This window comes from Hylobates moloch, unplaced genomic scaffold (assembly GCF_009828535.3).
Source record: "Hylobates moloch isolate HMO894 unplaced genomic scaffold, HMol_V3 SCAFFOLD_19, whole genome shotgun sequence".
Taxonomy (NCBI): domain Eukaryota; kingdom Metazoa; phylum Chordata; class Mammalia; order Primates; family Hylobatidae; genus Hylobates; species Hylobates moloch.
Genome location: NW_026652294.1, coordinates 27,339,244 through 27,351,147, shown reverse-complemented (window position 1 = coordinate 27,351,147; position 11,904 = coordinate 27,339,244). Strand labels below are relative to the sequence as shown.

Below are 11,904 nucleotides of genomic sequence, written 5' to 3'. Positions count from 1 at the left end.
TCTCAAGGGGTGCGTCTCAGGCCATCGAGTCAGCATCACCTGTGTGCCTAGTAACAATGCTGTTTCCAAGGCTGGCCCCAGACTAGAAACTAGTTATCTGGGGACGGGCCTGGGCCTGCACTGACACCAATTTTTATGACTAATTTTTGAAAATCACTTGTATGAAAGCATTCGAGTCTAGATAGTAGCCTTACTGATTAGAGTCAGAAAAATAGCCATGCATGTTTGAAAATCAAGATAAGCTTAAAAATCAAGATATGCTTCAATAAGTCCATTTATTTTACAATTTAATGTAAACCTAGAATATTTAACTTTTTATACAAACTTAACTTTAAAAATAGCCACTTGCTATTTTACATACAAAACATTCAAAAGAAAATTCTTCATTTAGAGTGACTGAGGCTTCACATTCCAGCGCAGAGAATGGCAACGAGGAGGGCGGCAGCAGCAAGCAGAGGCCTTGGGTAGTCAGTGCTGGCCCCAGTCCCTCAGCCCACCCTCTCCAGCACTGGGAATATTTTTATGCTTATTTTTCTTTTTCAAATAAAACTTCTACTAAAACATGTTTCTTTTTTTTTTTTTCCAAGATAGGTTCTCACATTGTTGCCCAGGCTGGAGTGCAGTGGCACAATCACAGCTCACTGCAGCCTCCATCTCCTTGAGCTCAGGCGATCCTCCCACTTCAGCCTCCCAAGTAGCTGGGACTACAGGCATGCACTACCACACCCGGCTAATTTTTGTATATTTTGTAGAGACAGGGGTCTCATTATATTACCCAGGCTGGTCTCGAACTCCTGGGCTCAAGTAATCCGCCCATCTCGGCCTCCCAAGTTCTAGGGTTACAAGTGTAAGCCACTGCGACCAGCCTAAAGCTTGTTTCTGAGGGTTGAAAACCACTTTAGGGCTGTTCTTTCAAGGAAGGATTTGGTTCTGCTTAGAACTTGAGGAGTGGGGAATCCACGTTCTCCTTGTCAGCCTCAGGGCTCAGCTGGATCAGAGGGGAGCTCAGGTCTATGAGCTGGAAGACAGTAGAGTGGAGGAGGTGAGCGTGGAGCCGGCTAGGGCCTCCCTTCCCCTCCCTGCACAGAGGACTGGCTGTGTGGGTCATCACAACAGCTCAGTCATCCTGGCTCGGGTGCACTGAAAAGCACTCTGGGCCACCACGTCTAAGAAGCTGGAAGGAGACAGGAGACGGGACACACACAGAGAAACCCAGGCCCCCACCATGCGCATTCCTCTGTCCCACATCTGGCCCTGGGGTCTATGGGTGGGAGAGAGGCCATCCCTGCCCAACAAGAGCTGGCAGGGTCCTGGCAGGGCACCTCAGAGGCAGCTGATCTTTGAGAAGCTCAGGCTGCCAAAGGTGCATCCTGCCCTGAAGTGTGTAGCTGAGAAGACCCAACAGCCACTCTCAAGGGTCCCACAATGGCCCTGGGAGGACGAACAAACCCAGAACTGAGGACACCCAGGGCTGAGTCAACATGAACCACCTGCCACTTCTCACCTGTCCCACCACCGGTGAAGGTTTGGCCACATTTTTATTCATGTCTGGAGTGTTTATCATGAGGTCGATCAGAGGCCTGCTTTCAGATCCCACAGCCACGTTTGCTTCTGGGGTATTGCAGAAGTCGATGAGAGGGAGGTCGATGAGGGGCTGGCTTGCAGCATCTGGAGTGACCACGAGTGGGTCCAGTTTGATATCTACAAGAAGAGCCTGGGTACAAAACCAAGGTTAAGAGCAGAGTCCAGCATCTTTCTGGCAACCATCTTGGGAAAATGTGAGCTTTGCTCATGTTCCAGGTGGGCTGGCGGTTTGGAAAGCCAAGGAATCAGGCGGGGCCTTGGTGGAAGGAGGCTCTGTATGGGGTGGGCCGTGCCTCTCTGACTGTTGCCCACCTCCCTGTCCATACCCGCCCACCAGCAGCCACCAGCTCCTGCCACCCTGCTTCCTGCTTCCTGCTTCCTCAGCTTTGATCCCTGACCCTCGCCTTAGTCAAATGCAGGGCAAAGTTGTCACCTTTTTCTTCTCTGGGGGCCTGGAAGTCCTGACTGCCTCCCTTTGGGTTGCTTGGCACAGAGGCACTGGCCCCAGGATGAAGCATGGCAGGGAACTCCGCCAACCACAGCCCTGGGTTCCAGGGGCTTCCCGAGCAGCCTCCAGGAATCTCAGCTAACAGAACCCAGCTGCGCCCATTCTGCCCACCTCACTAGGGGCTGCGTCTCCATCCGGCTTGGCTTCCTCCAGAGCTACTTCTGTGGTGGTACTTTTGGAGAAAGTAGAATCGCTTTCCTCTGGAGAAAAGTTAAGTGCCTGAGGCACACGGGAAGGAGGAGAACCCCCGTCAGGGGACACATCTACCAGCCTGGAATCTGTCTTTCTGTTGCTCTCCCTTGTTGGTTCAGTTCTGTGGGAAGGAAAAAAAACTTATGAGGAAATTTCTCTAAAATGCTCTTTCACTTGGCTGATCTGGGAAGCAGGTCACTCTGGAGGAACAGTGTCCTGGGTGGAGTGCATCCCAGCTCTAGGGCCTTCACCCTCCAGACCCCGAGTTTCCTGTGTATGGAAGGGGCTCAGTGATCTCTCCAGTTCCTCTCAGCTCACAAATCTTACCTGTCCAGCACCACCAGGGGCTGATGTTAGCCCCTTTCTTTCCAGTTACTAAACATGAGGTAATGCACACGCCCGTCACCTCCTGAAGGGAGCCCAGACCACACACAGGGACCCCTCTTCGAGCCACTGCCAGCTCCTCCTCGCACACAGCTAGTTGGGGGCTCCTCCTAGGCCTAGGTGGGTATGCAGCTGGCTCCTCCTGCCCCAGATGCCCCCTCCCCTGCTGCCCAGTGCCCTGATCAGGGCTGAGGCCCCGGGTACAGGCTGCCCACGCCAGCTCTCCAGTGGCGTCTCCCACAGGACCCTGCACAGGTGCTGCTGGGCTTGCCTGCTGCCCACAGGTCCTGGAGTACCTGCCACGCAAAACTGAATTCCTTCCGGAAACCTGGCAAAGCCGCAGGTCCATCAACTAACCCAGAGTACCTTCTTTTTAATACTTCAGAGGTTTCATAAAAAAATTCCAAAAACAAGCAGAATTTTGTTTCTACATTTACACTTACAAACATACAAGATAGTTAAACACATATTCCTATTTCTGTATCAGATCTGGTGTTTTCAGTGAGGCCTTGTTTCTCATTTGCTCTTTGGCATTCCATGCCTTTCCCTCTCCCTCTGTAACACACACACACGCCAGCATTTTTTCTTCCAGAGTCTTCTGCATTACCATAGAACTACATAGATACACACAGGGTCAACACCTACTGTTGGAAGATGGACATACACAGAAACATGTAAGATATATAAAAATATGTAATTTGTGTATACATACACAGATATTATATATGGTTTTTTGTTTCGTTTTGTTTTTTTTTGTGTGTGTTTTTGAGACAGGGTCTCTGTTGCACAGGCTGGAGTGCAGTGGTGCGATCTTGGCTCACCCCAACCTCTGCCTCCCAGGATCAAGCGAGCCTCCTGCCTCAGCCTCCCGAGTAGCTGGGATTACAGGCGCATGCCACCATGCCAGGCTAATTTTTGTATTTTTAGTACAGACAGGGTCTCACCATGTTGGCCAAGTTGGTCTCGAACTCCTGACCTCGTGATCTGCCTGCCTCGGCCTCCCAAAGTGCTGGGATTACAGGCGTGAGCCACCGTACCCGGCCTATATTTTTAACAGACACAGGGCTTTTTTTCTTTCTTTTTTTTTTTTTTTGTTTGAGACTGAGTCTCGCTCTGTCACCCAGGCTGGAGTGCAGTGGCGCCATCTTGGCTCGCTGCAAGCTCCGCCTCCTGGGTTCACGCTGTTCTCCTGCCTCAGCCTCTCCGAGTAGCTGGGACTACAGGCGCCCGCCACCACGCCCGGCTAATTTTTTGTATTTTTAGTAGAGACGGGGTTTCACCGTGGTCTCGATCTCCTGACCTCGTGATCCGCCCGCCTCGGCCTCCCAAAGTGCTGGGATTACAAGCGTGAGCCACCGCGCCCAGCCAACACAGGGCTTTCTTTCTCAGCCACAGTTTCGTTTGTAAAGTGGAATTGTACTTATGAAACTCTCCTTTCTGCATCCTTTCTCAAGGATTCCTCCTGGAAATGCCTCCACATCAGCTGGTGCAAGCTAATGCGTGCCCCAGTGGCTACCTGGTTATTTACTTCCAGTCTGTTTTTTCTTGAGATGGAGTCTCATCCTGTCACCCAGGCTGGAGTGCAACGGCGCGATCTCAGCTCACTGCAACCTCCGCCTCCTGGGTTCAAACAACTCTCCTGCCTCAGCCTCCCGAGTAGCTGGGATTACAGGCGCTTGCCACGACACCCAGCTAATTTTTGTATTTTTAGTAGAGACGGGGTTTCACCATGTTGGCCAGGCTGGTCTTGAACTCCTGACCTCATGATCCGTCTGCCTCGGCCTCCCAAGTAGCTGGGATTACAGGCGTGAGCCACTGCGCCCGGCCTACTTCCAGTCTTTGTCAACATGAACATCTCTGCATGCGAACTGCAGTCTCATACCTATGGCAGGTCAGAGGTATGTGTAATTAACAGAGGTCTATGTGTAATTAAATTTTGACATGTTAAGACTATACTGTTGGCCGGGCGCGGTGGCTCACGCTTGTAATCCCAGCACTTTGGGAGGCCGAGGCGGGCGGATCACGAAGTCAGGAGATCAAGACGACGGTGAAAACCCGTCTCTACTAAAAATACAAAAAAAAAATTAGCCGGGCGTGGTGGCGGGCGCCTGTAGTCCCAGCTACTCGGAGAGGCTGAGGCAGGAGAATGGCGGGAACCCGGGAGGCGGAGCTTGCAGTGAGCCAAGATTGCACACATCCCCAAAAAAAAAAAAAAAATGTCAGGTCTTTCTATATTTTTTATAGAGCATTTCTCCTAAAATGTAATAAAGAGTATTGCTCTGTCTTCCACGTTGGAGTGCAGTGGCACAATCTCGGCTCACTGCAACCTCCACCTCCCAGTTTCAACAATTCTCCTGCCTCAGCCCCCCTTGTAGCTGGGATTACAGGCACCCACCAGCATGCCTGGCTAATTTTTGCATTTTTAGTAGAGACAGGGTTTCACCATGTTGGCCAGGCTGGTCTTGAACTCTTGACCTCAGGTGATCCGCCAGCCTCGGCCCCCCAAAGTGCTGGGATTACAGGCGTGAGCAATCATGCCTGGCTGACAAATGCCTTTCTACAACACACGATCACAATGCACATTTCTACTAGCAATGTTCGGATTCCCCCTCTCGCCTCCTGCCTGGACAGTGTGAACGTGGATGCGTCTATCAAGACCTTTGCACAGTTACTATAAACTGCATTTCCCTGACACTAGTGAATTTGGGTCTCTCCCCAGCGGTTGTTGACCATTTGAGCTTATTCATATCCTTTGCCTGGGATGTTGTTTCATAGTCAACCGTTTGTCTATTGACTTCATTTCTGGTCATTTTAGCCATAAATAAAAACGGGATTTAAATGTCAATACTGTTGGCGGTGGCAGGCGGCTCTTCACTCCCTGGCTTTTAGCAGAGACAAAGGTCTCCTGCACTTAGAGTGTTCACACAGTCTCCCAGTGTTTAACTTTTTTCTTGTTTTGTTTGTTATATTTAAGTATCTAAGTCATCTGAAATTTTTTTGTCCATGATATAAGTTAGGTCAGATTTAATTTTCTTCCAGATAGATAACAATTTATTTGTGTGTGTGTGTGTGTGTGTGTGTGTGTGTTTTGAGACAGAGTCTTGCTCTGTTGTGCAGGGTGGAGTGCAGTGGTGCGATCTCGGCTCACTGCAAGCTCTGCCTCCCAGGTTCACACCATTCTCCTGCCTCAGCCTCCCGAGTAGCTGGGAGTACAGGTGCCCGCCACCACACCCGGCTAATTTTTTTGTATTTTTAATAGAGATGGGCTTTCACCATCTTGGCCAGGCTGGTCTTGAATTCCTGACCTCCTTGAACTCCTGATACCCGTCTCGGCCTCCCAAAGTGCTGGGATTATAGGCATGAGCCACTGCGCCCGGCCTATTTGTGTTTTTAAAAATATATCTTTCTTAGAAATAAAAACTTCATAAAAATAAATAAATCTATATTCATGAGTGAAATCAGTCTACAATTTCCTCTTATAGATACGTATTATCATTACCTATTATGTTTGGCTATTAAAATGAACTGAGAAACTTTCCATTTTTATTTATGTGTGGCCTGAGATAGTTAACTTTTGTTTTTTTTTTTGAGGCGGAGTCTTGCTCTGTCGTCCAGGCTGGAGTCCAGTGGCGTGATCTCAGCTCACTGCAAGCTCCGTCTCCTGGGTTCACGCCATTCTCCTGCCTCAGCCTCCCGAGTAGCTGAGACTACAGGTGCCCGTCACCACGCCTGGCTAATTTTTTATATTTTTAGTAGGGTTTCACTGTATTAGCCAGGATGGTCTCGATCTCCTGACCTCGTGATCTGCCCGCCTTGGCCTCCCCAAGTGCTGGGATTAAAGGCGTGAGCCACCGTGCCCGGTCGAGATAGTTAACTTTACACACTAGCATGATCTGTTTCAAAGGTTATACACAACTGAGATGTGACTTCATTGGAATCAGGCGCCGTTTTCAATCTTTAATCATTTCTGAGCTCCAGCTATGGCTTACTTCATGTGTCCTTGGGTCAATTTAGATAAATTTTATTTATTTATTTATTTATTTTCAGACGGGATCTCACTTTGTCTCCCAGGCTGGAGTGCAACAAGGCAATCTCAGCTCACTGCAGCCTCAACCTCCTGTGCTCAAGTGATCCTCCCACCTCAGCCCCCTAAATAGCTGGGACTACAGTGCACGCCACCACACCTAGCTTATTTTTGTATTTTTTGAAGAGATGGGGTTTTGCCATGTTACCCAGGTTGATCTCAAACTCTTGAGCTCAGGCAATCTGCCTGCCTCGGCCTCCCAAAGTGCTGGGATTACAGGCGTGAGCCACCACACCTGGCCAATAACTTGCAAATTTTAGAAAACCATTAGGTTTTCAAATTGATTATCAGAGAATTACAGGCAGTACTTCCTTGTAATACCTTTAATTTTCCTCTATGCTCATGTCTACTGCATTTTCTCTTTGCAATGAAAAAAAAAAACCAAACAAACTTTCCAAATATTATTTACTTCACTAAAACCTGGAGCAAGGCAAGAAAAAGGTATGTCAATGTCTGGGACACCAAGCCTAGGAATTTGAGACCAATTTATTACCACCTTCATCTCTTACCTCATTGCAGAGTTCTTGCGGGGCTCAGAGGAAAGTCTCCGAGCTGGCACACACAGGGGAGAGGCCACGGCCCTGGGCATCGTTTTGGGGGTCATCGGTGGAAGGCCGGAGAAGCGCCGGCTGGCGGGTGTGGGCAAGGCTGACGCACGCTGTGCGCTCAACAGGCTTTGTGGTGCTGGCCCAGATGAGCGTCTAACCGGGGTGCTGTGGACAGTGACCCTGGCAAACACAACATCAATGCTGTAAGCTGAGATGACATAAAAAAAGTAAAATCTAATCATTCAGCCTGTGCTAATGCAGTGCTGAGTGCCTTGGTTTCAGCCTAGAAGAGCCAAGCCAGCCGAGCCTGTGTGAGCTCTGCTCTCCTGGGACGGGCCCCAAGGCGGGCAAGGCTCCGAGCTGCTACCAACCCATCCCGGCGTGGGCTTCGGGCTCCCAGTGGGAATGGCTTCACTGCCCTTCCTCACAGGCAACTCAAAAGAAAATTGATCAAATGTGATTGCACTTTACGGATGCTACCATTAAATGTCACTTCACACGAAGTTCAGAAGAGACTGAGCAAATCATCTTTCAGTGGTGTCATAGATATTGCCATAAGGAAGTCAGAGCCGCAGCCTGTCTGGTGGGCCAGCGAATGGGGGAGCAGGTCTCGCTGCACGCCCACTCATTCCCAGGCTTAAGGTCACCTGAATCAAATGTGAACACAAATGAGTGAAGAGGGAGCTGGGCACTTGGTCCTCACACCCCTCATGTCCCTGACAATACCTGTGGTTCGGGCTACTCACGGGTCTTGCCTAACTATTGCTTTCTTGTGTTGCTGTTGATGAAGAAGAGGCTGAGTCAACTGGCATTTGCTGTGGACTGAACGTCTGTGTCCCCAGATTCATGTGCTGAAATCCTAGCCCCCAAGGTGATGGCATTAGAAGGTGGGGCCTTTAGGAGGAGAACAGGTCATGGAGCCAGAGCCCTCAGGAATGGGATCTGTGCCCTTATACAAGAGGGCACACTGGTGCATACCTGTGGTCCCAGCTACTCAGGAGGCTGGAGTGTGAGGATCACTTGAACCCAGGAGGTAGAGGCTACAGTGAGCCATGATTGCACTACTGCACTCCAGCCTGGGCAACAGAGCAAGACCCCGTCTCAAAAAAATAAACAAACATAGGCCGGGCGTGTGGCTTATGCCTGTAATCCCAGCACTTTGGGAGGCCAAGGCGGGTGGATCACGAGGTCAGGAGATCGAGACCATCCTGGCTAACATGGTGAAACCCCGTCTCTACTAAAAATACAAAAAATTAGCCTGTGTGGTGGCATGTGCCTGTGGTCCCAGCTACTCGTGAGGCAGAGGCAGGAGAATCACTTAAACATAGGAGGTGGAGGTTGCAGTGAGCCGAGATCGCGCCACTGCACTCCGGCCTAGGTGACAGAGCGAGACTCCATCTCAAAATAAATAAATAAATAAATCAACATTAAAGAAACTTGTTCACCCCTAACCCAGTGAGGACAGAGAAGGCAGCAGCTGTGAATCAGGAAACAGGCCCTCACCAGACACCAAATCTGCAGGTGCCTTGATCTTGGATTTCTAGCCTCCAGAATTGTGAGAAACAAATGTTTGTTGTTCAAGCTACGCAGTCGATAGAACGTTTGTTATAGTAGCCCAAAAAGCACAAAGACATTATTTTAAAATAAAATGAGTCAAGGACATCCCACCACCATGGCCCCGCGGGAGGCCAGGGAGACCTGTCTGTTGCTCTATTCTGGGCAATTGTTATGTTCTTCAAAAGGAGCCTGAAAACAGACTGACTCTTGCCTATTTAAATGGAAAAAAAGCAAAGAGGCTGAAATCAAGAGAGAAACAGAATCACTCCAGAGAGCAACTGCTGTCAACCCCAGTGCTCTCTGCGAAGTTCTAGGATTCCCCACCCTTCTCCCTTTATTGCTAAGTTCTGGCAGCCCCACCACAAATTCCAGTGAAAATAAAAATTCCAGCCAGGCGCGGTGGCTCACGCCTGTAATCCCAGCACTCTGGGAGGCTGAGGCTGGTGGATCACGAGGCCAGGAGATCGAGACCATCCTGACTAACATGGTGAAACCCCGTCTCTACCAAAAATACAAAAAATTAGCCGGGCGTGGTGGCGGGCGCCTGTAGTCCCAGCTACTCAAGAGGCTGAGGCAAGAGAATGGTGTGAACCCGGGAGGCGCAGCTTGCCATGAGCTGAGATTGCGCCACTGCACTCCAGCCTGGGCGACAGAGTGAGAGTCTGTCTCAAAAACAAAACAAAAAAAAAGAAAAGAAAAATTCCAATAAATGTAATTCTCAAAGTAACCCTGGGTGAGGTGAGGAAACTGAGGCACAGAGAGGCAAGTGAGGTGGCCAGTGGCTGCCTGGCTCTGGTCTTTGCTCTTCACCACCATGCGTGGGAGGGACGGCAGCTCAGCACGGCACCATGCACAGCACGTGAGGGACTGGCTGGTTCGACCTCGCGAAGCGTGTCCCAAGCTCACAGAAGAGGAAACTAAAGCCCAGAGTCATCAAAAGACTTGCAAGTGGCCCCAGGATGGTCTGTGGCAGAGCCAGCAGCGCCCTCTCTGGTGTCCTAGCCCAGGCTTACTCTGCCCACTCCACCTCAGCGAGGTCCAGAGCAGTGCCCACCTGGTCACACGCCAGCACCAGGACCCCACGCTGGTCCAGGGGGTCTGAGTGTCCTTCCTGCTGCCCACACCCCAGCTCCACACAGGAGACATTGAGGTGCACACAGGCTAAAGGGCACCAGTGCGAGCTCCCTGTGCTGTGCCAGGATGCTCAGAGCTGCACTGGGGCTCAGGGGACGGTGGGGGTGGGGCTGCTACCTGAGCAACTCCTGCTTGGGCCTTGGCAGCATGTGCGTGTGCATCTGCACATTTTCTTACTGTCTGCAGTACCTGCTACGCTGAGCTTGGGCCATCCCTACCTGACGTGAGGAAAAAGGTCAGCAACATTCAGGAACTTATACTGGATCAAAGACCAGGAAGTGGTGGAGCTGGGATTCAAAGCCAAGTCAGGCCGGGCACGGTGACTCACACCTGCAATCCCAGCACTTTGGGAGGCAGAGGTGGGCGGATCATGAGGTCAGGAGATCGAGACCATCCTGGCTAACATGGTGAAACCCCGTCTCTACTAAAAAAATTACAAAAATAATTAGCCGGGTGTGGTGGCGGGCGCCTGTAGTCCCAGCTACTCGGGAGGCTGAGACAGGAGAATGGCGTGAACCCGGGAGGCAGAGCTTGCAGTGAGCCAAGATAATGCCACTGCACTCCAGCCTGGGCGACAGGGCAAGACTCCGTCTCATCAGAATCAGGCGCCACAGTTTTTCATGGTACAAATCACATCCCCCAGGGTTTTAGAATCAGCCGTGGCTTCACCAATAAGAGCATCGGAGGGACTTCTGCTGTGCAGCCTGGCATGGCAACCACACCAGTCCAGGACTGGGAGCTGCCGTACTGCATCGCAGAAGTCTCATATGTCTTAAGTCTGCAGTAGATCTAAAAGGGGCTGGTACACATCAGGAGCTCAGCCTGCACCCAAGAGACTGGCTTTGAAGCCAGATGCGCAGGCCAGGCTGCAGGGTTACCAAATGCTTGAGGTTAGCGGATGCATGAGTCATTCTACAGCAATAAAGAGAGGAAGCGGACTGACGTCACTCACCTGCCAACTGACGTGCACGACTGCGGCCGCTGTGCCCGCGAAAGCTTTGGTGTTGAGCCGTCCGGGGAGTCACCTAAGTCCAAGAAAGGAAGTGTGCGGTCAGGTAAAGTGATCGGGGGAGACCTACTGTTGGGGGATCTTCACCGAATGGGCAATTCTCCGAGTATCTCCACTGTCCCAACTTGAGTATAGGTAGCACTGACTCAGACGAGTACACAAAGGGCCACCGTGCTGCAGGCAGCCACATGAGAGGCATTCACCCCTACACGGGGATGCCGGCCCAGGCAAAGGCTGCGGTCTGACGGATGGATGCGGGGGAGAAAGAGAAGAGCCCTCTTCACTGCGCCGCCCCACCCTGGCTGTAGATCCCATCAGGGCCGAGCATGACTTTCACAGAGTGAAGTTGACTTGTCAGACGGCACCTGCACGCGCTAGACACTTGCCCACAGGAACGACACCGCAGGGGTTTAGGTTCCCAGGCACACCCAACAGAGACCACATTCCGTCATTTTCCTGAACCATGACATTACTGGGATACTAATAATTCATTACACTGTGTTTGTGCTGTTTTAATTGACAAGCATTTCCATGTGTATGATGTCATCTGATATTCACAACGGGATGAAAAGCAGGCTCAGAGGGCAAAGGGGTCACCAGTTACCGAGCTAAGGCCCAACACAGGCACCCCCAAAGGTCCAGTCCCGCCACCGCCCCCTCCAAATACTGGCTCCATGGCTCCTGCTCCACTCTACTAGCTCCTTGAAAATCCCAGTGTGCACTTCAGTGTCAGCACATGTGCTCTGGGGCCTCCAAAGCCTCAGGCACCAGGACCCCCTTGGAACACCTTGCTATGTCTGGGAAGCCATGGGGAAAGAGACTGTCCCTCAGAGCCCCTTACCCCAGCACCAAGAGGGAAGGGTGGGGCCTGGAGCTGAGACCTCTTCTCCACAGGTGCTTCCAG

At 51.1% G+C, this 11,904-nt stretch overlaps 1 protein-coding gene across 3 annotated transcripts in view; it reads right to left on the bottom strand.

Moving 5' to 3' along the window:
• Positions 1–256: 256 nt before the first annotated feature.
• The window catches only part of GTSE1 (G2 and S-phase expressed 1), a 40,546-nt gene continuing 28,898 nt past the window's right edge, over positions 257–11,904 (bottom strand). For all 3 annotated transcript variants that reach the window (XM_058431828.1, XM_058431827.1, XM_032138086.2), the window contains 4 exons: positions 7,262–7,480; positions 2,204–2,405; positions 1,505–1,714; positions 257–1,018 (listed from right to left, as the gene is read on the bottom strand). In XM_058431828.1, coding sequence (XP_058287811.1) covers positions 935–1,018; positions 1,505–1,714; positions 2,204–2,405; positions 7,262–7,480 — 715 coding nt within the window. In that variant the 3' untranslated portion in view covers positions 257–934. The remainder of the gene's footprint in view (positions 1,019–1,504; positions 1,715–2,203; positions 2,406–7,261; positions 7,481–11,904) is intronic.